This window comes from Moschus berezovskii, chromosome 19 (assembly GCF_049115385.1).
Source record: "Moschus berezovskii isolate FMDL1 chromosome 19, NW_MosBer_1.0, whole genome shotgun sequence".
Classification (NCBI taxonomy): Eukaryota; Metazoa; Chordata; class Mammalia; order Artiodactyla; family Moschidae; genus Moschus; species Moschus berezovskii.
In genome coordinates this window covers 3631930-3656272 of record NC_142478.1, presented here as the reverse complement: position 1 = coordinate 3656272, position 24343 = coordinate 3631930, and the positions used below count along the sequence as shown (strand labels likewise).

The 24343-nt window shown below is 37.3% G+C and overlaps 1 protein-coding gene across 1 annotated transcript in view; it reads right to left on the bottom strand.

Moving 5' to 3' along the window:
* Window positions 1-24343, bottom strand: part of TLL1 (tolloid like 1) — a 337312-nt gene that overhangs the window by 127362 nt on the left and 185607 nt on the right. Inside the window, exons 7-8 of the mRNA XM_055405024.2 lie at window positions 21260-21365; window positions 15006-15130 (exon numbers count right to left, since the gene is read on the bottom strand). Coding sequence (XP_055260999.1) covers window positions 15006-15130; window positions 21260-21365 — 231 coding nt within the window. The remainder of the gene's footprint in view (window positions 1-15005; window positions 15131-21259; window positions 21366-24343) is intronic.

Below are 24343 nucleotides of genomic sequence, written 5' to 3'. Positions count from 1 at the left end.
ATAGAAAACCCTAAAGACTCTACCAGAAAACTACTAGAGCTAATCAATGATTACAGTAAAGTTGCAGGATATAATATCAACACACAGAAATCCCTTGCATTCTTATACACTAATAATAAGAAAATAGAAAGAGAAATTAAGGAAACTATTCCATTCACTTTTGCAATGAAAAGAATTAAATACTTAGGATTATATCTACCTAAGGAAACAAAAGACTTGTACATAGAAAACTATTAAACACTAGTGAAAGTAATCAAAGAGGACATTAATAGATGGAGAAATATACTGTGTTCGTGGATTGGAAGAATAAATATTGTAAAAATGAGTATACTATCCAAAGTAATTTATATATTCAATGCAATCCCTATCAAGCTACCAACGATATTTTTCACAGAACTATAACAAATAATCTCACAATTTGTATGGAAATACAAAAAACTTTGAATAGCCAAAGCAATCTTGAGGAAGAAGAATGGAACTGGGGGAATTAACCTGCTGGACTTCAGGCTCTACTACAAAGCCACGGTCATCAAGACAGTATGGTACTGGCATAAAGACAGAAATATAGATCAATGGAACAAAATAGAAAGCCCAGAGATAAATCCATGCACCTATGGACACCTTATCTTTGACAAAGGAGGCAAGAATATAAAATGGAGAAAAGACAGTCTCTTTAACAAGTGGTGCTGGGAAAACTGGTCAGCCACTTGTAAAAGAATGAAACTAGAACACTTCCTGACACCATACACAAAAATAAACTCAAAATGCATTAGAGAGCTAAATGTAAGACCAGAAACTATAAAACTCCTAAAGGAGAATGTAGGCAAAACACTCTCCAACTTAAATCACAGCAGGATCCTCCAAGACCCACCTCCCAGAATATTGTAAATAAAAGCAAAAATAAACAAATGGGACCTCATTAAAATTAAAAGCTTCTGCACAGCAAAGGAAACTATAAGCAAGGTGAAAAGTCAGCCTTCAGAATGGGAGAAAATAATAACAAATGAAGCAACTGAGAAAGCATTAATCTCCAAAATATATAAGCAGCTCCTTCAGCTCAGTTCCAGAAAAATAAACGACCCAATCAAAAAATGGGCCAAAGAACTAAACAGACATTTCTCCAAAGAAGACATAAAGATGGCTATCAAACACATGAAAAAATGCTCAACATCTCTCATAATCAGAGAAATGCTAATCAAAACCACAATGAGATACCATTTCACATCAGTCAGAATGGCTGCTATCCAAAAGTCCACATGCAATAAATGCTGGAGAAGGTGTGGAGAAAAGGGAACCCTCTTACACTGTTGGTGGGAATGCAAACTAGTACAGCCACTATGGAGAACAGTGTGGAGATTCCTTAAATACTGGAAATAGAACTGCCATATGATCCAGAAATCGCACTCCTGGGCATACACACCGAGGAAACCAGATTTGAAAGAGACACATGTACTCTAATGTTCATTGTAGCACTGTTTACAATAGCCAGGACATGGAAGCAACCTAGATGTCCATCTGCAGACGAATGGATAAGAAAGCTTTGGTACATATACACAATGGAGTATTACTCAGCCATTAAAAAGAATACATTTGAATCAGTTCTAATGAGGTGGAAGAAACTGGAGCCTATTATACAGAGTGAAGTAAGCCAGAAAGAAAAACACCAATACAGTATACTAACACATATATATGGAATTTAGAAAGATGCAAATGATAACCCTGTATACGAGACAGCAAAAGAGACACAGATGTATAGAACAGTCTTTGGGACTCTATGGGAGAGGGTGAGGGTGGGATGATTTGGGAGAATGGCATTGAAACATGTATGTTGTCATATGTGAAACGAATCACCAGTTCAGGGTCGATGCATGTTACAGGATGCTTGGGCTGGCGTGCGGGGATGACCCAGAGGGAGGATAAAGGGAGGAGGGAGGTGGGAAGGTGGTTCAGGAGGGGGAACTCATGTACACCCAGGGCGGATTCATGTCAATGTATGTATGGCAAAACCAACCAATATAATATTGTAAAATATTTAGCCTCCAATAAAAAATAAATAAATAAAAAAATTCAATAAAAAATAATGAATACTCTATCAAAGTTGGGAAAAATAAAATTTAAATAATAATGAATAGTCAATAAAAGTGGTGCCAAAATGACACAGACTGAAATATTTTTTTCAAAATAAACTGGAATAAATTGAAACATAAAACAGTATGGAAGCAGATTTTCCAGTGAGCTATATATATATATTTATTCTCTGTTTTCTGCCTATTATAAGTGGAAATTATTGGGAAAGCAATTTTATTTTCCTTTTACTACCCCTATCTACTGGAGAATCCCATGGAGAGGAGCCTGGCAGGTTATAGTCATGGGGTCACAAGAGTTGGACACGACTCTGCAACTAAACAACCAAACAACCAACAACCCCTATCTAACTTCTTGGTTGTACTTACCAGTCATCTGATATAACACACAGTCAGCTGTAGAGCCTCAAGATCTGCATGACTAATATCTATAGGCCAATTCAACAAAGGCAAGGTCAGAGGATAATTAGCTCACTGGTTCAGCCAAGGTTTGTACTCAGAGCATTCTACAATGGACTGTCTTGTTGCTTTTGCAAGACATGATCTGAGTCAAATAAATCTAGGCTGATTTAAGTATCCTTAATTCATGAACAATTCCTATATAGCAGTTAGTTTATATAAATATTTATATAAAGTTGTTTATAACTTTCATTCGACAGTTTGAAAGAATAACTCCTTCCTTCTGAAGAAGACCGATATAGAACCTGATATATTACCATATTATAGAGCCAGCAGGTGAACTCTAGCTGGTAAACTCTTGTCTCATCAAAACAATACATTATAAATGGTTCTGCGTATCTTGATTTAAATGAAGAAACAAAAATAATGGCTTGGAAGACATAAGATAGAGATGTAAAAAGAGTTTGATATGATATAAATATTTATGTAGCCATGAAATTAAAAGATGCTTGCTCCTTGGAAGAAAAGCAGTGACAAACCTAGACAGTGTATTAAAAACAGAGACATTAACTACAAAGGTCCACATAGTCAAAGCTATGGTTTTTTCCATAGTCATGCACAGATGTGAGAGCTGGAACAATAAACAAGGCTGTACACTTAAGAACTGATGCCTTTAAACTGTCATGAGGGAGAAGACTCTTGAGAGTCACTTGGACAGAAAGGAGATCCAACCAGTCAATCCTAAAGGAAATCACCCTGAATACTCATTGAAAGGACTGATGCTGAAGCTGAAGCTCCAATAGTTTGGCCACCTGATGCAAAGAACTGACCCACTGGAAAAGACCCTGATGCTGGGAAAGGTTGAAGGCAGAAGAAGGGGATGACAGAGGATGAGATGGTTGGATGGCCTCACAGACTCAATGGACATGAGTTTAAGCAAACTCTGGGAGATGGTTTAGGACAAGGGAAGCCTGGTATGTTGCAGTTCATGTGGTCACAAAGAGTCGGGCATGAATGAACAGCTGAACAACAATAACAAAAAAAAATGTTTGTGCAACAAAATTAGTTTAAAATAAGAGCAAGCAATATTTATTCTGATAAACAGGTAGATAAAAGCAACTTGAGAATACAAGAAAAATGCTCAAGGTAAAAAAATTGTAATCAGCACTTCCCATGAGTCATCTAAGGATACGTGATAAATGTGACATTATAAGAATCCTTCAGTTCAGTTCAGTTCAGTCGCTCAGTCGTGTCCGACTCTCCGCGACCCATGAATCACAGCACGCCAGGCCTCCCTGTCCATCACCAACTCCTGGAGTACACTCAAACTCATGTCCACAGAGTCGGTGATGCCATCCAGCCATCTCATTCTCCGTCGTCCCCTTCTCCTCCCGCCCCCAACCTTTCCCAGCATCAGAGTCTTTCCAGTGAGTCAACTCGTCGCATGAGGTGGCCAAAGTATTGGAGTTTCAGCTTTAGCATCAGTCCCTCCAATGAACATCCAGGATTGATCTCCTTTAGAATGGACTGGTTGGATCTCCTTGCAGTATAAGGGACTCTCAAGAGTCTTCTCCAACACCACAGTTCAAAAGCATCGATTCTTCGGCGATCAGCTTTCTTCACAGTCCAACTCTCACATCCATACATGACCACGGGAAAAACCATTGCCTTGACTAGACGGACCTTGGTTGGCAAAGTAATGTCTCTGCTTTTTAATATACTATCAAGGTTGGTCATAACTTTCCTTCCAAGGAGTAAGCGTCTTTTAATTTCATGGCTGCAATCAGCATCTGCAGTGATTTTGGAGCCCAAAAAAACAAAGTCTGACACTGTTTCCACTGTTTTCCCATCTATTTCCCATGAAGTGATGGGACCAGATGCCATGATCTTTGTTTTCTGAATGTTGAGCTTCAAGCCAACCTTTTCACTCTCCTCTTTCACTTTCATCAAGAGACTTTTGAGTTCCTCTTCACTTTCTGCCATAAGGGTAGTGTCATCTGCATATCTGAGGTTATTGATATTTCTCCCAGCAATCTTGATTCCAGCTTGTGCTTCTTCCAGCCCAGCATTCCTCATGATGTACTCTGCATATAAGTTAAATAAGCAAGGTGACAATATACAACCTTGACGTACACCTTTTCCTATTTGGAACCAGTCTGTTGTTCCATGTCCAGTTCTGACTGTTGCTTCCTGACCTGCATATAGGTTTCTCAAGAGGCAGGTCAGGTGGTCTGGGATTCCCATCTCTTTCAGAATGTTCCACAGTTTATTGTGATCCACACAGTCAAAGGCTTTGGCATAGTCAATGAAGCAGAAATAGATGTTTTTCTGAAACTCTCTTGCTTTCTCCATGATCCAGCGGATGTTGGCAATTTGATCTCTGGTGCCTCTGCCTTTTGTAAAACCTGCTTGAACATCTGGGAGTTCACGGTTTACATACTGCTGAAGCCTGGCTTGGAGAATTTTGAGCATGACTTTACTAGCATGTGAGATGAGTGCAATTGTGCGGTAGTTTGAGCATTCTTTGGCATTGCCTTTCTTTGGGATTGGAATGAAGACTGACCTCTTCCAGTCCTGTGGCCACTGCTGAGTTTTCCAAATCTGCTGGCATATTGAGTGCAGCACTTTCACAGCATCATCTTTCAAGACTTGAAATAGCTCAACTGGAATTCCATCACCTCCACTAGCTTTGTTCGTAGTGATGCTTTCTAAGGCCCACTTGACTTCACATTCCAAGATGTCTGGCTCTAGGTCAGTGATCACATTATCGTGACTATCTTGGTCGTTAAGATCTTTTTTGTACAGTTCTTCTGCGTATTCCTGCCACCTCTTCTTAATATCTTCTGCTTCTGTTAGGTCCATACCATTTCTGTCCTTTATCGATTCCATCTTTGCATGAAATGTTCCCTTGGAATCTCTAATTTTCTTGAAGAGGTCTCTTGTTTTTCCTATTCTGTTGTTTTCCTCTATTTCTTTGCATTGATCACTGAGGAAGGCTTTCTTATCTCTCCTTGCTATTCTTTGGAACTCTGCATTCAGATGCTTATATCTTTCCTTTTCTCCTTTGCTTTTCGCCTCTCTTCTTTTTACAGCTATTTGTAAGGCCTCCTCAGACAGCCATTTCGCTCTTTTGCATTTCTTTTCCATGGGGATGGTCTGGGTCCCTGTCTCCCGTACAATGTCACGAACCTCCGTCCAGAGTTCATCAGGCACTCTATCAATCAGATCTAGTCCCTTAAATCTATTTCTCACTTCCACTGTATAATCATAAGGGATTTGATTGAGGTCATATCTGAATGGTCTAATGGTTTTCCCTACTTTCTTTAATTTAAGTCTGAACTTCTCAATAAGGAGTTCATGATCTGAGCCACAGTCAGCTCCTGGTCTTGTTTTCGCTAACTGTATACAGCTTCTCCATCTTTGGTTGCAAAGAATATAATCAATCTGAGTTCGGTGTTGACCATCTGGTGATGTCCATGTGTAGAGTCTTCTCTTGTGCTGTTGGAAGAGGGTGTTTGCTATGACCAGTGCATTCTCTTGACAAAACTCTATTAGCCTTTGCCCTGCTTCATTCCGTGCTCCAAGGCCAAATTTGCCAGTTACTCCAGGTGTTTCTTGACTTCCTACTTTTGCATTCCAGTCCCCTAGAATGAAAAGGACATCTTTTTTGGGTGTTAGTTCTAAAAGGTCTTGTAGGTCTTCATAGAACCGATTAACTTCGACTTCTTCAGCATTACTGGTTGGGGCATAGGCCTGGATTACTGTAATATTGAATGGTTTGCCTTGGAAACGAACAGAAATCATCCTGTCATTTTTAAGATTGCATCCAAGTACTGCATTTCGGACTCTTTTGTTGACCATGATGGCTACTCCATTTCTTCTAAGGGATTCCTGCCCACAGTAGTAGATATAATGGTCATCCGAGTTAAATTCACCCATTCCAGTCCATTTTAATTCACTGATTCCTAGAATGTCGACGTTCACTCTTGCCATCTCCTGTTTGACCACTTCCAATTTGCCTTGATTCATGGACCTAACATTCCAGGTTCCTATGCAATATTGCTCTTTATAGCACCGGACCTTGTTTCTATCATTGGTCACATCCACAACTGGGTATTGGTTTTGCTAAGAATCCTTAGAAAAATGAAAATTTGTTAAGATTTATTAATGCAACCAATGTGCTTCTAATTATGATCAGTTTAGGTACTAAATAATCATTGGGGAATTGAATGTGTTTCAATGAAAAAGTTACAATTTACAGCAGTTTAAAATTAAATTCTGTAATTCTAAGCCACAAAAAATGTTGATACTGGATTTCCTCAAGTGGAATTAAAACAATTAACTCGCACATGTAAATAAACATTATTATACTGATAAAACGATAAAACAGAAAGTTCTCTGAAATGCAAAAAAAAAACACACATGAATTTAATTTAAAAATCTAATAAATGTATTATATAGCACCTACTTATAATGCAAGAAATGTGGACACCAATTGCCAAGTTGTAATCATTTGTGCATTTCCCTCAGTACATGTGGCTATCCCAGGCTACCTGATCCCTATTGCAGAAGATTTTCATAAATTTTCCTGTGCATTTGTTGATTCATGTTCAGGTATAAAAAATAATTTTATAACTAAAATAACTAAAACAACTAAAGGAAAATTACCAAGGAAAAGATGGCACTACTAAGTTAAATACATAGTCTCTTCATTTACATGTAATCTATTTAGTATATGGATGAGAAGAGAGAAGTTTGACTCATGGCATAATCCCTTATTATGTTATACAAACAAGTCTCAAAACCTTCCAACTCAGTTTTCTGTTCATTAAAGTGTCTATCTTATTAATATGTACTTCATAAAGTTGTTTTGTAGGGGTCAAGTATTGTGATGTCCGAGGTCCTCTATTGAATACTTAGATACCTCTGACACAAGTAGGAAAACTGCGGGCTTAATTTTTACAATGTATCATTGAGCTAAAAAACCCAGTCTTATCTAAGAGAAAAAAAAAACATAAATATACAAAGAAAAATTATCATCAGTCTCCTAATAAAAATCATTCTAAAATAAAACAATTCACAAATTGAATTTTCATCTCTCTAGGCAGATGACATGATCTTATATGTACAAAACCATAAAGATTCCACAGACAAAAAAAAATACTGCTAGAAGTAATAAAAAAATTATACAAAATTGTAGAAAACAAAAGAAAATAACTCTGTTTATAAGAAACCCCCCTCAGTAATAAAATATTTAGGAATGAAAGAGGCAAAATAAACTTGAGGCAAAAGACATGAGCATTGAAGACTATAAAACATTGATAAAAGAAATTTAAGAGGACACAAAGATGCATTCATGGATTGGAAAACTTGATATTGTTAAAACATTATCCATTCTAGTCAAAGCATGGATAAATTTCTAAAATTCAATGTAATCCCTATTAAATTCCCAGTGGCATACTTTTGTATAAATGGGAGGAAAAGTCTTAAAATTCATATAGAATCACAAATCCTAAATAGCCAAAACAATCTTGAGGAAAAAAAAAAAGAGCCAGAAGCCTCTTTGTTGTTAACCTCAAAACATACTACAAACCTACAGTATTTGAAAGTATGATACTGGCATAAGAGAGGTGTATAGACCAATGGGACAGAATAAACAGCCAAAAATAAACCCACACCTAAACAGCAAAATGGGATCTTTGACAAAGATGCCAAGACCTTTCAATGGTGAAAAGATAGGCTCTTCCACAAATGGTATTAGGGAAACTAGACACACACATCAGTTCAGTTCAGTTCAGTTCAGTTCAGTCGCTCAGTCGTGTCCGACTCTCCGCTACCCCATGAATCACAGCACGCCAGGCCTCCCTGTCCATCACCAACTCCCGGAGTTCACTTAAACTCATGTCCACAGAGTCGGTGATGCCATCCAGCCATCTCATTCTCTGTCGTCCCCTTCTCCTCCCGCCCCCAACCTTTCCCAGCATCAGAGTCTTTTCCAGTGAGTCAACTCGTCGCATAGGGTGGCCAAAGTATTGCAGTTTGAGCTTTAGCATCAGTCCTTCCAATGAACACCCAGGACTGATCTCCTTTAGAATGGAGTCATTGGATCTCCTTGCAGTCCAAGGGACTCTCAAGAGTCTTCTCCAACACCACAGTTCAAAAGCATCAATTCTTCGGCGATCAGCTTTCTTCACAGTCCAACTCTCACATCCATACTAGAGGATAAAATCGAACCTCTTTTTTCACTATCCACAAAAATCAACTCAAAGTGGATAAAGACAAAAAAGTAAGACCCCAAACTGTAAAATTGTCAGAAGAAAAACACAGGTGAAAACCACCAGAACAGAGGTCTTGGCAATGATTGCTTAGATATGAAACCAAAAGCACAGGTAATAAGAGTAAATATAGACAAGGGGGACAACAGCAAGCTCAACAACTGTGTGGCAAAGGAAAGAACCGATAAAATGAAAAGAAATCTTTGGAATGGAACATTTGCAAATCATGCACTCATAAGGGGTTAATATCCAAAACACAGATGGAACTTAGCAAACAACCAACAAAACAAACCCCAATTAATCAAATTTTAAAATGGGCAAAGGACTTTAATAGACATTTCTCCACAGAAGACATACAAATGGCCAATAGATACATGAAAAAAGTGCTCAATGTCACTAATTATCATAGAAATGAAAATCAAAACCACAATGAGATACTACCTCACAATGGCTGGTTGGCCATTATCAGAAAAATAGAAATAGCAAGTGTTGGTGAGGATGTGGAGAAACCACTTTACACTGCTATTAGGAATCTAAAATGGTGCGGCCACCGTGGAAAACAATGTGGAGTTTCCTCAGAAATAATAAATAAAACTACCAAATTTTACAGCAAGTCTACTTCTGGGTATTGATGCAAAAGAACTGAAAACAAAGTCTTGAATAAATATGCACACTCACATATTCATTGACTATTACTGAGAGTAGCCATGGAAACAAACTGTTTTATCATTGGATGAATGAATAAATAAAATGTGGTATATGCATACAATGGAATATTATTCAACCTTAAAACAGAAAGAAATCTGTCATGTGCTACAGCAGGAAGGCATACACAAAAAGACAAACATCGCATGAGATTTCTAAAGGTATCTGCTGTATAACAATTTGTACATAATTAATAGCACTTTACTGTACAATACAATTTTGTTAATAGGACATATGTTATATGTGTTTCATCAAAATTTAAAAATAATAATAAAAAGTAAACTTCTAAATATTTTATGATCCATCTCACTTTTGTAACAGATGATTCTCACGTATGCTTTACCTTCCAAGATAAAAAATTGTTTTCAAATTGTATAAATGCTTCTTGGATTGTGTGTGGCTGAGAAATTATTACAAATTCTTATGTTATAATAACATGTTTAAATTTACAGTTGTTTGTATTCCCATCTACAGATATTTTTTGTGGCAAATGTCTATAATACCCACCAGATATCAAAGAATGAGAATAACTTTTCCATATTCTAAAAGAATACTGTTATAATGTTACTAACTCAAAAAAAGTACGATAACTTGTAGTAGATAAATCTCTTCCCTCAAAATCTTGATAAACTCTAGAGTAGGGGAAGAAATAAAACTACATCTAAACAACTTAGCACTACCTAATTAACTTCATACATCCATTGCTTTCTCAAACTTTTAAATGTAATAAATAAAATATAGATTTAAAATGATTTTAAGGTAAGAAATGTTAAAAGAAATCCTGTCATCTGAGCCATAATGGTGAAATTAATTACTGAAATATTTTAAAATATACAGTAACTCCCTAGCCAAGTCTGATGCCAGTTCCGAGAAGTCTTCCTCATTCCACGGTGCAGCTCAGTCAGGCAGCCCTCTCAGAACTGCTTTAGCGTCCTTTTACTGAGGAGATTTACTTTCTTGACAAGTAACATTGTCTGGAGAGTTGCACAGATGATTGACTATTTGTGTATATAATCTGTGCTTCCTTCTCTGTGGCCATAATGTCTGGTGTAGTACTTTTCACATATTAAAGCAACTATTTTATTCATACAGCAACTACTTACTGAGCACTTAATTAACATTTAATTGATACGTAGATGATACCACTCTAAAGGGAAAAAGTGAAGAGGAACTAAAAAGCCTCTTGATTAGGGTGAAAGAAGAGAGTGAAAAAGCTGGCTTGAAACTTAACATTCAAAAAACTAAGATGATGGCAACTTCAGGAAGCCCCTGGGGCTTCCCTGATAGCTTAGCTGATAAAGAATTTGCCTGCAATGCAGTAGATTGACCTGATTCAATTCCTGGGTCAGGAAGATCCACTGGAGAAGGAATAGGCTACCCACTCCAGTATTCTTGGGCTTCCCTTGTGGCTCAGCTGGTAAAGAATCCACCAGCAATGCAGGAGACCTGGGTTCGATCCCTGGGTTGGGAAAAAACCCTGGAGAAGGAAATGGGTATCCACTCCAGTATTCTGGCCTGGAGAATTCCATGGACTGTACATGGGGTTGCAAAGAATCGGACATGACTGAGTGACTTTCACTTTCACAGTATATGGTCCCGTCACTTCATGGCAAATAGAAGAGGAAAATGGGAAAGCAGTGACATATTTTAATTTCTTGGGTTCCAAAATCACTGCTAACAGTGACTGCAGTGACTGAAATTAAAAGATTCTTGCTCCTTGAAAGGAAAGCTATGACAAACCTAGACAGCATATTAAAATCCAGAGATATCATTTGCTGACAAAGGTCTGAACAGTCAAAGCTATAGTTTTTTCAATAGTCTTGAACAATTGTGAGAGTTCGGCCAGAAAGAAGGCCGAGAGTTGAAGAATTGATGCTTTTGAATCATGGTGTGGGAGAAGACTCTTGAGAGTCCCTTGGACTGCAAAGAGATCAAACCAGTCCATCCTAAAGGAAAGACATGAAGGCCAGAGCAAATAGGACATTTACTACCATGGGAATCCTGGGAGATCAGTTAGTTTTTAAGTAGGAGGTTACATTGAAGCTAAATCCTGAATATTAATTAGGACTTGGCCAGGAGTCAATAGTTTTCTGGATTGAGGAAGAAGCAGAAGGTAAGCACACTGTAGTGTCAGGTGCTGGATGAAGCAGAAGGGAGAAACTAGGCTGCAAGTGAAACACCTAGCAAAGAGGCTGGGGAAGAGACAGGGGAAAGGAAACCAGTCTTTAGGCTGAAATAAGCAGAGTCTGAAAGAGATGGGAATACAAGACCACCTGACCTGCCTCTTGAGAAACCTGTATGCAGGTCAGGAAGCAACAGTTAGAACTGGACATGAAACAACAGACTGGTTCCAAACAGGAAAAGGTGTACATCAAGGCTGTATATTGTCACCCTGCTTATTTAACTTATAAGCAGAGTACATCATGAGAAACGCTGGGCTGGAAGAAGCACAAGCTGGAATCAAGATTGCTGGGAGAAATATCAATAACCTCAGATATGCAGATGACACCACCCTTATGGCAGAAAGTGAAGAGGAACTCAAAAGCCTCTTGATGAAAGTGAAAGGGGAGAGTGAAAAGGTTGGCTTGAAGCTCAACATTCAGAAAACGAAGACATGGCATCTGATCCCATCACTTCATGGGAAATAGATGGGGAAACAGTGGAAACAGTGTCAGACTTTATTTTTTGGGCTCCAAAAATCACTGCAGATGCTGACTGCAGCCAGGAAATTAAAAGATGCTTACTCCTTGGAAGGAAAGTTATGACCAACCTAGATAGTATATTAAAAAGCAGAGACATTACTTTGCCAACCAAGGTCTGCTTAGTCAAAGCTATGGTTTTTCCCGTGGCCATGTATGGATGTGAGATTTGGACTGTGAAGAAAGCTGATCGCCAAAGAATTGATGCTTTTGAACTGTGGTGTTGGAGAAGACTCTTGAGAGTCCCTTGGACTGCAGGGAGATCCAACCAGTCCATTCTAAAGGAGATCAATCTTGGGTGTTCATTGGAAGGACTGATGCTAAAGCTCAAACTGCAATACTTTGGCCACCCTATGCGACAAGTTGACTCACTGGAAAAGACTCTGATGCTGGGAAGGATTGTGGGCAGGAGGAGAAGGGGATGACCAAGAATGAGATGGCATCACCGACTCGATGGACATGAGTTTGAATGATCTCCGGGAGTTGGTGATGGACAGGGAGGCCTGGCGTGCTGTGATTCATGGGGTTGCAAAGAGTCGGACACGACTGAGCAACTGAACTGAACTGAACTGAACTGAAGCAGAGTAAGATCTGCGTATTGAAGTGCCACTTGAATGGCAGTATTGCCAGAGAACTAAAGAGATGTAAGAATAGAGGGAAGATGTTAATTAGAAAGCACTGTAGTAATCCAGACAAAAGGTGAGGATCCCTAGGATAGGGGATTCACTTCAACAATGTGAGATAGATACCAAGAATGCAGCAGGGCTGATTAGTTGTGGGAAGCGTGGCAGAGAAAGGAGTGAAGAGAGAATGCCCTCCACAGTCTGTGTGTAGTACTATCAACTGAACTAAGAAATGTTTTATGAACTGATGGGTCTGTGAATAAATGAGAAAGTGACTAATTTTTTTTTCATGTTGGCAACATATTTGAGCCAAGAATTGTATATAAACACATATAAGTGATATTCTCTTTGAAATTTCAGAGAATTATATCAGGAATTACAGATTTTCTGTAACTAAAAAGAACCTCATATTAATTTAAAAAATAAGTTTAATGTTCAAGTGTTTAAAAAATTGCCAGTATTTAAATTCTCTGCACAATGAAACTGGTCTTTCATCCCTACAACCTTACACAGATGTACATCCAATAGATGTAGATATTCTGTATATATACTGCATGTTTTTCACCACTTTTAAATTTGCAAACATCTATTGTGACTACATCTATGAGTGACTACACATACACTTTTACATAACAATGATTCTAATCTTCAAAAGCCTTTTTATTTTTAGATATTTATTTTTTCTTAATTTCATGATGTTACTTTATACTTAATTGATGAAGATTTACTAAGAGAATATTAGGGTCGAGAGTTGGTATAGGTATGAAATATAAGCCAAAAGGTTATGGGACTAGAGAAAAACTATATTAAGAGAAAATGCAAATAAAGATCAGAAACTATATTAGAAGAGCCCAGTATCAGGAGTTTAGAAATAAAAAAGGGAAGTAATCCTAAAATTAGATCAAATAAATGGAGAATATATTTAGAAAATGGGAATCACAAGGAAGAAAAGGCCCCCCAACAAAGAGTGAGCAAGAGAACACATGGGTTATTTATAAAGACACACCACCACTCACACATCCCAGGATCTCTTTCACCAGCAGACTGCTGACTACTGGGATAAAGAGAAGATGAAAACTATTCTCTGCCCCATGTGGACGTTTCTATATGTCAATGAGCAAATATTACATTTTGTGAATGAATCAGCTACCCAATCAGAAAGTTTTCTTGACTGGTACCAAAAAGCACAGTAAACTTAATTAATATAACTTCTCAATAATTGAATGTATATAAATAAAATTTAAACATGAGAATCCATGTAAAACTTCAATGATTAATTTACCAATCTTATCCTGAATGTCTTTATAAATTATTGGAAGAGCAGCCAACTAAAACTTTTAGAACTATTTTACTATTTATTATATTAGTATCTGGAACAAAAACTGAATTTCACAGGTATTAGTTTCCCATAAATAACAACAACAAAAAAAATGAAAATGCTATGTTAAGCAAAATTAAGCATTTATCTTTGATATTTCAAAGCCCATTGCATATACAGGAGGTACATAGGATATGAAGAAGTTCCAATTTGAAAGCAGAATCTTTTTTTGTTGTTGTTGTTGGTTTTTTTTTTTTTTTTAATTGGAGTATAATTGCTTTATCTTTTCTTTCTTAGACCAGTAAGGCATTAGTGTTCCCTTGGAACATTGTTATCAAGACCTCTCTTTAATCTTTTTTCACAAACTTATCTAATAGGAAACATATTAACAAACTAGCAAACAAACATAAAAACAAACTAGTAGTTCACTAGTAACATGATTAGAACTTTGTTTTTTGCAACGAAGTTATAAATTCCACCTAATAAAATTTAAATTTATATACTGTTAATGATAGTACTTGCTAGAAAAGATCATTCAGGATCGAATTCTGAAGTTGAAATAAAGGATATTCTTGTTATGTTGGCAAGGAAGCTCATAATTTGACTATGAAATCATGAAACTATTTAATAACAACTATATTTTTTATTCATTAAATTAATAGAAATAAAGCTTACTATCCCTGCTTTTGAATTTGATTTCTAGCAATTAGTTTTTAATTATACCAATGGGTGTTACAGAGTTCTCTTTCATTCCATTTTATGATTAATAACTTTGAACTGATCATCTCAGTTACTTGCCAGAATGAAAAGAGACACGTAAACAGCTGAGTTCATTGTGGCTCGTTCATCTGGAAAAGCACTATCAGACTCAATGATGCTTCTGCGTTTGGGTGGTGCAGTACCTGGACATCTATACAGCTTTCTTGCCTGTGCAATATCTCCTTTACTTAAGCGGGTTCGCTGACCAATTGCTGGACGAATGCCATTATCATCACGTGAGGGGAGAATGGTATCCAGAAACATCCCCCTGAAAAATAAAATCAGAAACAAGTCACACATAAGTCATCAAATTAAGACACATATGTTCCCTACAAATATTTTTTTTTTTCAAACTCAAACTAATCAAAGGAAAAATATATCAGTGTTTAGATTTAAACCGTGTGTCAGTCTTTCAAAATACTTTCATCAAAGTAGAAGAAAATCGTGTGCTAAATGTGTATGGTGAACTTGGACTGGTAATCTATTTTACATATGGTAATATACATGTTTCAGTGCTATTCTCTCAAATTATCCCTCTCTCACCTTCTCCCACAGAGCCCAAAATTCTGTTCTTTACATCTGTGTCTTTTTTGCTGTCTTGCATGTAGGGTCATCATTACCATCTTTCTAAATTCCATATATATGCATTCAGTTCAGTTCAGTTCAGTTCAGTCGCTCAGTCGTGTCCGACTCTCCGCGACCCCATGAATCACAGCACGCCAGGCCTCCCTGTCCATCACCAACTCCCGGAGTACACTCAAACCCATGTCCACAGAATCGGTGATGCCATCCAGCCATCTCATTCTCTGTCGTCTCCTTCTCCTCCCGCCCCCAACCTTTCCCAGCATCAGAGTCTTTTCCAGTGAGTCAACCCGTCGCATGAGTTGGCCAAAGTATTGCAGTTTCAGCTTTAGCATCAGTCCCTCCAATGAACATCCAGGATTGATCTCCTCTAGAATGGACTGGTTGGATCTCCTTGCAGTATAAGGGACTCTCAAGAGTCTTCTCCAGCACCACAGTTCAAAAGCATCGATTCTTCGGCGATCAGTCTTTTTCACCGTCCAACTCTCACATCCATACATGACCATGGGAAAAACCATAGCCTTGACTAGACGGACCTTGGTTGGCAAAGTAATGTCTCTGCTTTTTAAAATATTATCAAGGTTGGTCATAACTTTCCTTCCAAGGAGCAAGCATCTTCTAATTTCATGGCTGCAATCAGCATCTGCAGTGATTTTGGAGCCCCCAAAAATAAAGTCTGACACTGTTTCCACTGTTTTTCCATCTATTTCCCAAGAAGTGATGGGACCAGATGCCATGATCTTTGTTTTCTGAATGTTGAGCTTCAAGCCAACCTTTTCACTCTCCTCTTTCACTTTCATCAAGAGGCTTTTGAGTTCCTCTTCACTTTCTGCCATAAGGGTACAATATTGTGGTGGTTTTTGCCATGCATTGACATGAATCAGCCATGGGTGCACATGTGTCCCCCATCCTGAACCCCCTTCCACCTCCCTCCCCCTCCCATCCCTCTGGGTTTTCCCAGTGCACCAGCTTCTCTCTGACTTACTTCTCTCTGTATAAGCTGGTGCACTGGGACAACCTAGAGGGATGGGAGGGGGAGGGAGGTGGAAGGGGGTTCAGGATGGGGGACACATGTGCACCCATGGCTGATTCATGTCAATGCATGGCAAAAACCACCACAATATTGTAAGGTAATTAGCCTTCCATTAAAATAAATTAATTAAAAAATGTATATGGTGAGTATAAAGTCACTGGTGGCATTTTTCCTTATATATTTTTTCAAAATCTAAAATTCATTTTCTAAATTTATTTTTAATTGGAGAATAATTACTTTATGATATTGTGTTGGTTTCTGCCATATATCAACATGAATTAGCCATACCCATTCTTGAATTTCCCCCCCACTTCCCACCCCATCCTATACCTCTAGGTTGTCACAGAGAATTAGATTTGAGTTCCGCATGTCATAAAGCAAATTCCCATTATTTTACATATGGTAATATATATATTTCAAATCTACTTTCTCCATTTTGCTACCCTCTCCTTCCCTCAGTGTCTACAATCTGTTCTTTATGTCTGCATCTCCCTTGATGTGCTGCAAATAGGTTCATCAGTATCACCCTTTCTAGATTACATATATGTGCTTTAATACACGATATCTGTCTTTCTGTTTCTAACTTACTTCACTCTGTATAATAAGCTCTATTATTATAATAGGCTTTATAATGAGGCTCCATCTCATTAGCTCTGACTCAAATGCATTAGTTTTATAGCTGAGTAATATTCCATTGTAAAACAACTTCTTTATCCATTCATCTGTAAATGGACATCTAGTTTGCAGCCATATCCTAGTTATTGCAAACGGTGCTGTGATGAACACTGGGATTCATGTGTCTTTTTCAAGTATATTTTCCTCAGTATATGCCCAGTAGTGAGATTGTTAAGTCATATGGTAGACTTATTCCTAGTTTTTTTTTTTTTTTTTTAAGGAATCTCCATACTGTTCTCCATAGTGGCTGCTTCAATTTACATTCCCACCAACAGTGCAAGAGAGTTTCCTTTTCTCCACACCTTCTCTAACATCTATTGTTTGTAGGTTTTTTTGATGATGGTTATGCTGACCAGTGTGAGATGATACTTCATTGTAGTTCTGATTTGCACTTCTCTAATAGTGAGGGATGTTGAGCATCATCTTTTCATGTGTTTATTAGCCATCTGTATGTCTTCTTTGGAGAAATATCCACTTTTTGATTGGTTTGTTTGTTTTTCTAGTTTTGAGCTGCATGAATAGGTTGCATATTTTAGAGACCAATCATTTGTCAGTTGTTTCATTTGCTATTATTTTCTCCAATTGAGGATTGTCTTTTCACCTTATTTTCAGTTACCTTCACTGTGGAAAAACATTTAGATTAATTAGGTCTCATTTGTTTATTTTTGTTTTTACTTCCATTACTCTAGGAGGTGGGTCAGAGAGGATCTTGTTGTGATTTGTGTTAAAGTGTGTTCTGCCTATGGTTTCCTCCAAGAGTTTTATAGACTTTGGCTTTATATTTAGATCTTTAATCCATTTTGAGTTTATTTTTGTTAGGAAATGTTCTAATTTCATTCCTTTACATGTAGCTGTCCAGTTTTCCCAGCACCACATATTGAAGAGACTATCTTTTCTCCATCATATATTCTTGCCTCCTTTGTCAAAGATAAGGTGCCTATAGCTGTGTGGGTTTGTCTCTGGGCTTTCTACCTTTTCCATTGTGCTATATTTCTGTTTTTGTGCCAGTACCACATTCTCTTGGTGACTATAGCTTTGTAGTATATTCTGAAGTTGGGAAGGTTGATTCCATTTTTCTTTCTCAAGATTGATCTGGCTATGTGGGGTCTTTTGTGTTTAAATACAAATTGTGAAATTTTTTGTTCTAGCTCTGTGTAATATACTAAAGGTAGTTTGATAAGGATTGCATTGAATCTGTAGATTGCTTTGGGTAGTATAGTCATTTTCACAATATTGATTCATCCAATCCAAGAACATGGTATATCTCTCCACCTGTTTGTGTCATCTTTGATTTCTTTCATTGGTGTCTTGTAGTTTTCTGCATACAGGTCTTTTGTCTCTTTAGGTAGGTTTATTCCTAGATATTCTATCCTTGTTGTTGCAGTGTGAATATAGCAATGATTTCTTGGATATGATACCCAAAGCATAGGAAACAAAAGCAAAAATAGGTAAGTGGGATTGCATTTTTAATTAAAAGACTTGTGCACAGCAAAGCAAACAATCAAAAGAGTGAAAAGGAGATAAAATATTTCCAACATATATATCCATCAGTTCAGTCCAGTTGCTCAGTTGTGTCTGACTCTTTGCAATTGCATGGACTGCAGCACACCAGGCTTCCCTGTCCATCACCAATTCCTGGAGTTTACTCAAACTCATGTCCATTGAGTCAGTGATGCCATCCAACCATCTTTATATATACATATGTATACATATATATATACATATATATATATATCTGATAAGAGAGCAGACTACACAAAGAAATCCTACAACTCAACATCAGAAAAATGAAGAAATCTGATTAAAACATAGGCAGAAGATTTGAATATATATTTTTTCAAAGATGATATACAAATTGTCAAGCATAGAAAAATATTCTCAACATGACTAATCCTGCAAATCAAAACCACAATGAGACATTATGTCATACCCATTAGGGTGGCTACTATCAAAACTTGAAAAAATAGAAAAGAAAACATGTTGGTGAGGATATGGAGAAATTGGAACACTTATACACTGTTGATAGGATTGCAAAATAGTGCAGCATCTATGAAAAATTTGATTGAGGTTCTTAAAAAAAAATTATAGAACTACTACACATTCCAGCAATCTCACTTCTTTGTATATATCCAAAAGAAAGGAAAACAGGCTCTTGAAGAGATATTCACTTACACACGTTCATAGTAGCACTATTCACAGTATCCAAGGGGTGAAAGCAACTCAGATATCCATCAACAAATGAATGAATAAACAAAGTGTCAATATATATCCAATGGAATATTAGCGTTAAAATAGAAGGAAATTTTGCTGCATGCTACAACATAGATGAACCTTAAGGATTTTATGCTAGGTGGAAAGAAAACACCAGTTACCGAATGATACATGCTGTGTGACTTTACTTGGTACCTAAATCAGCCACATGCACAGACACAGAAAGTAGGAAGGAGGCTATCAGAGGGTGGGGTGGGGGTGGGGAGTGGAGAGTTTAACGAATGGGTGTAGGGTTTCAGCTTTGCAAGATAAAAAGTTTCTGGAGATCTGTTTCACCACCATGTGACTGTTGTGAATAGTTTAATACTATTAAACTGTACATTTAAAAATAGATAATATGGTACATTTGATATTGTGTGTGTGTGTGTGTTAGTCGCTCAGTTGTGTCCAACTCTTTGTGACCCTATAGACTGTAGCCCACCAGTCTCCTTTTTCTTTTTTTTTAATATCACATCTCAATTTATTTTTTTTCAAATTACATGGATTTTCTTTTTTTTCTTTTTTCTTTCTTTCTTTTTTTTATTTTTATTGGAGGCTAATTATCTTACAATATTATATTGGTTGGTTTTGTCATACATTGACATGAATCCGCCCCAGGTGTACATGAGATCCCCCTCCCGAACCCCCCTTTTTCCATTGGATTCTCCAGGCAAGAATACTGGAGTGGGTTGCCATTGATATTTCTTTATTATAAGAAAAAAAACTTTCAAATACTTTGAATGTGGTAGCTGAGAACTCTGACAAATATTTCCTCTCCTGTAATTTTTATTTCAATATATGTGTGAGTTAATAACCATCTTCTTTAAAATCAGGAAAAAAATGTGAATTGGATCAATTCTTCTCACAGATACATACAGTTTCTTTCACTATAGGAATATAAGCTTATTTAGGGAAAGTGAATACCCAAATTTTGAAATAATAAGAAAACTAATATGTCAAGACTAGTTGTCATGCAACACCAAGGTAGGTGTAGGGGGCGACAAACTGCATGAACCTTGTGGTTTATGGAAAAGCAACCATTTAAAGACATAAAAGGAGTACAGCATAAGGGAAAATGTGTGTTTCGGATTGAAATATTGCCTTTAAACATAAACATTAATGAGTTGTGAAATGCACATAATGATAAAACAAGAATGAGTGGAATAGGCGTATGAGTGTAAAATGGCCATAAAATGGGGGAAAAGGTGACTTAAACAGTTTCATATTACTCACCTTGGAAACTATTGCCTTGATGATAACTTCTTTAGAGTGAAATAGATCAAAACTCAAATTTATTACACTCTTTTAATTAGAATTCAGTCACTAACAAAATAATTCTAAGGTTAATAAATGGCAAAATTCTGAATTATATGAAGCAAAATATCTTTCTAAAATGTTTTCTGAGAATTATTTTACTATAGCTATTTTCAAGTATAATTAGTACTTGAGCAACAGAAAATATACAATAAAAACACAAGTCACAGAAAGAGTATAACGTTCCAACTCAACAACTGAGCTCTGTATTTGAAATGCCTAATTTCTATTAATAGTGCTTGCCAATTTAACATGCTGATTGGTTTGGTAATCATTTCAATTGAACTTTTGTATGATTAGTAATATTAAATAATTTAAATAATTCATACCATTGAAAATTTTACTTTGGATATATTTTTGATAAGAAATGTGCTTTTCAAATCTCAAATGCCTTGTGTTGGCTATAAAAACCAAGCATGTATTTTTTGTACTCTACAGCAGCAATATTTAAAAGTGGTTCTAGTTCTGTGCTAAACCTATTTTGTGAGGAGCCATACAGAGGAAAGGAATTAAAAGTCAAGAGGTATAACCTGAGACTCCAACCTTGAGAAGGTGTTCCTAGCATAATGCATGATGCTGTCAAAATCATAGCTTTCTCCGAGAGAGTTCACTTCCCCAGGCTCCATCTTCAGAAAATTGTACTCTTGACCTAAGAATCAGGCACAGGAAACGTTTCAGAAACCTCTTAACAGACAGAAAAGAGAACAGAAGAACCCTCCTAAGCCTCTAACTCCTCTCTACCGAAAGCTGATAACTGATCTTCACAATGTTGCATTTACACACAAACACCCAAGTACATGCAAAAGAGGACATCCAGGGCCACTATGTGGACTTGAATATCAGCCTAAGAGAATATTAGTGAATTTCATTAAGAAGTTAGTTTTCCACAGAGTCCAAAAGACTGTTCTATACATCTGTGTAATTAGCCTCCAATTAAAATAAATAAATTTAAAAAAAAATTGAAAAGAAGTTAGTTTTCACACTGTTCATGCAGTTCTCAAGGCAAGAATACTGAGTGGTTTGCCATTCACTTCTCTAGTGGGCCACGTTTTGACTATGAAAAAGCCTTTGATTGTGTGGATCACAACAAATTGTGGAAAATTCTTCAAGAGATGGGAATACCAGACCACCTTACTTGCTTCCTGAGAAATCTGTATGCAGGTCAAGAAGCACCAGTTATAACCAGATGTGGAACAACAGACTGGTTCCAAGTTGGGAAAGGAGTACCTCAAGGTGTAAATTGTCACCCTGTTTCTATAACTTATATGCAGAGTACATCATGTGAAATGACAGGCTAGATAAGCACAAGCTGGAATCAAGATTGTCAGGAAAAAATATCATTAACCTCAGATACGCAGATGACACCACCCTTATGGCAGAAAGCGAAGAAGAACTAAAGGGCTTCTTAAAGAAAGTGAAGATGAGAGTGAAAAAGTTGGCTTAAAACTCAACATTCCAAAAATTAAGATCATGGCAAGCAGCGCCATCACTTCATGGCAAATAGACGAGGAAACAGTGGGAAACAGTGAGAGATTATTTTTTCTGGGCTCCAAAATCACTACAGATGGTGATTGCAGTCATGAAATTAACAGACACTTGCTCCTTGGAAGAAAAGCTGTGACCAACCTAAACAGCACATTAAAAAGCAGAGACATTACTTTGTCGACAAAGGTCCATCTAGTCAAAGCTATGGGTTTTGCAGTAGTCATGTATGGATGTGAGAGTTGGACTATAAAAAAACTGAGTGCCAAAGAATTGATGCTTTTGAACTGTGGAGTTGGAGAAGACTCTTGAGAGTCTCTTGGACTGCAAGGAGATCCTACCAGTCCATCCTAAAGGCAATCAGTCCTGGGTGTACATTGGAAGGACTGATATTGAAGCTGAAACTCCAATACTTTGGCCACCTGATGTAAAGAGCTGACTCCTTAGAAAAGACCTTTATGGTGGGAAGGATTGAAGGTAGGAGGAGTTTGAGTTTGAGCAAGCTCCAGGAGTTGGTGATGGACCGGGAAGCCTGGCATGCTGCAGTTCATGGGGTCGCAAAGAGTCAAACATGACTGAGCAACTGAACTGAACTGAATAAGTTAATTTTGGCAAAAAGGTAGATTATCAAAAGCATACTTTGGATTTTACTTTGTATACTCCTTCACTTTCTCTTAATATTTTTTTAAATGACTATGTTTTTTGAAATATTATGATTATAAAAGCTAACTTTTTACCAAATGAGTTTCCCACTCTCTCTTATGACTTTATCAGTTCAGTTCAGTTCAGTCGCTCAGTCGTGTCCAACTCTTTGAGAACCCATGAATCACAGCACGCCCGGCCTCCCTGTCCATCACCAACTCCCGGAGTTCACTCAAACTCATGTCCACAGAGTCGGTGATGCCAGCCAGCCATCTCATTCTCTGTTGTCCTCTTCTCCTGCCCCCAATCCTTCCCAGCATCAGAGTTTTTTCCAGTAAGTCATTCGTCGCATGAGGTGGCCAAAGTATTGGAGTTTCAGCTTTAGCATATAGGCCTAGACAAATAAATCTTCCTATTTGTATTAGATAATTTCTATGAAACAATGGGAAATATTATATGTTGTACATACACACATTTCAAGTGTTTGCTGTGTGACTTTGTCACTAAAGATGAAATAACAACAGAATGTTTCACTCAAAACTGAAACAAGATTTTCTTTGATGAAAAGGAGGCTCTAATCAGAAGGCTTTTGAGAAGAATATGCTTCAGGATTTAATTTTTCTTTTTTTACTTTTCATGACTGCCATTTTAACTTATGGACATTTTCACATTAATAGAGCTCAACTGACTCTTTGTATCTGTATTGTAATATTATTTCTTGAAATCTGAAAAGAACATAGTGTTAAATGTGTAGATCTACATTAGTGGTTCCAAAAATGCTTCCTCAGATAGAGTTTAGGTTTCACTGATTCATTTTTCACAATTTCAGTAGCCAAAGAAGGCTGTTTTTATGGCTCGTTCTGAAACATCTAAATGTAAAGTTGAGGTATTAGGATTCCAAATTCAAGGTTGGAGTTCAAAACAGAACTATTACAATGTTTATGCCACTATTTAAATTTTATCCCAATTGCTATGTTATTACTAAATCTGAAAATATCACATTAAAAAGTTTCCCAAAAGCTAATCAAGAAACTGAGTGATGAACAGAGCATAATGCCTTTCGCACAGGTGATAAGAGGACTGACACACTCAGTTCAGTCCCGTCCAGTTGCTCAGTCCTGTCCGACTCTGCGACCCCATGGACTGCAGCACGCCAAGCCTCCCTGTCCATCACAAACTCCTGGAGCTTACTCAAACTCATGTCCATTGCGTCGGTGATGCCATTCAACCATCCCATCCTCTATCATCCCCTTCTCCTCCCACCTTCAATCTTTCCCAGCATCAGGGTCTTTCCAATGAGTCAGTTCTTAGTTTTCTCCAACACCACAGTTCAAAAGCATCAGTTATTTGGTGCTCAGCTTTCTTTATAGTCCAACTCTCACATCCACGCATGACTACTGGAAAAAACAAAGCTTTGACTAGACGGACCTTTGTAGGTAAAGTAATGTCTCTGCTTTTTAGTGTGCTGTTTAGGTTGGTCACAGCTTTTCTTCCAAAGAGTGA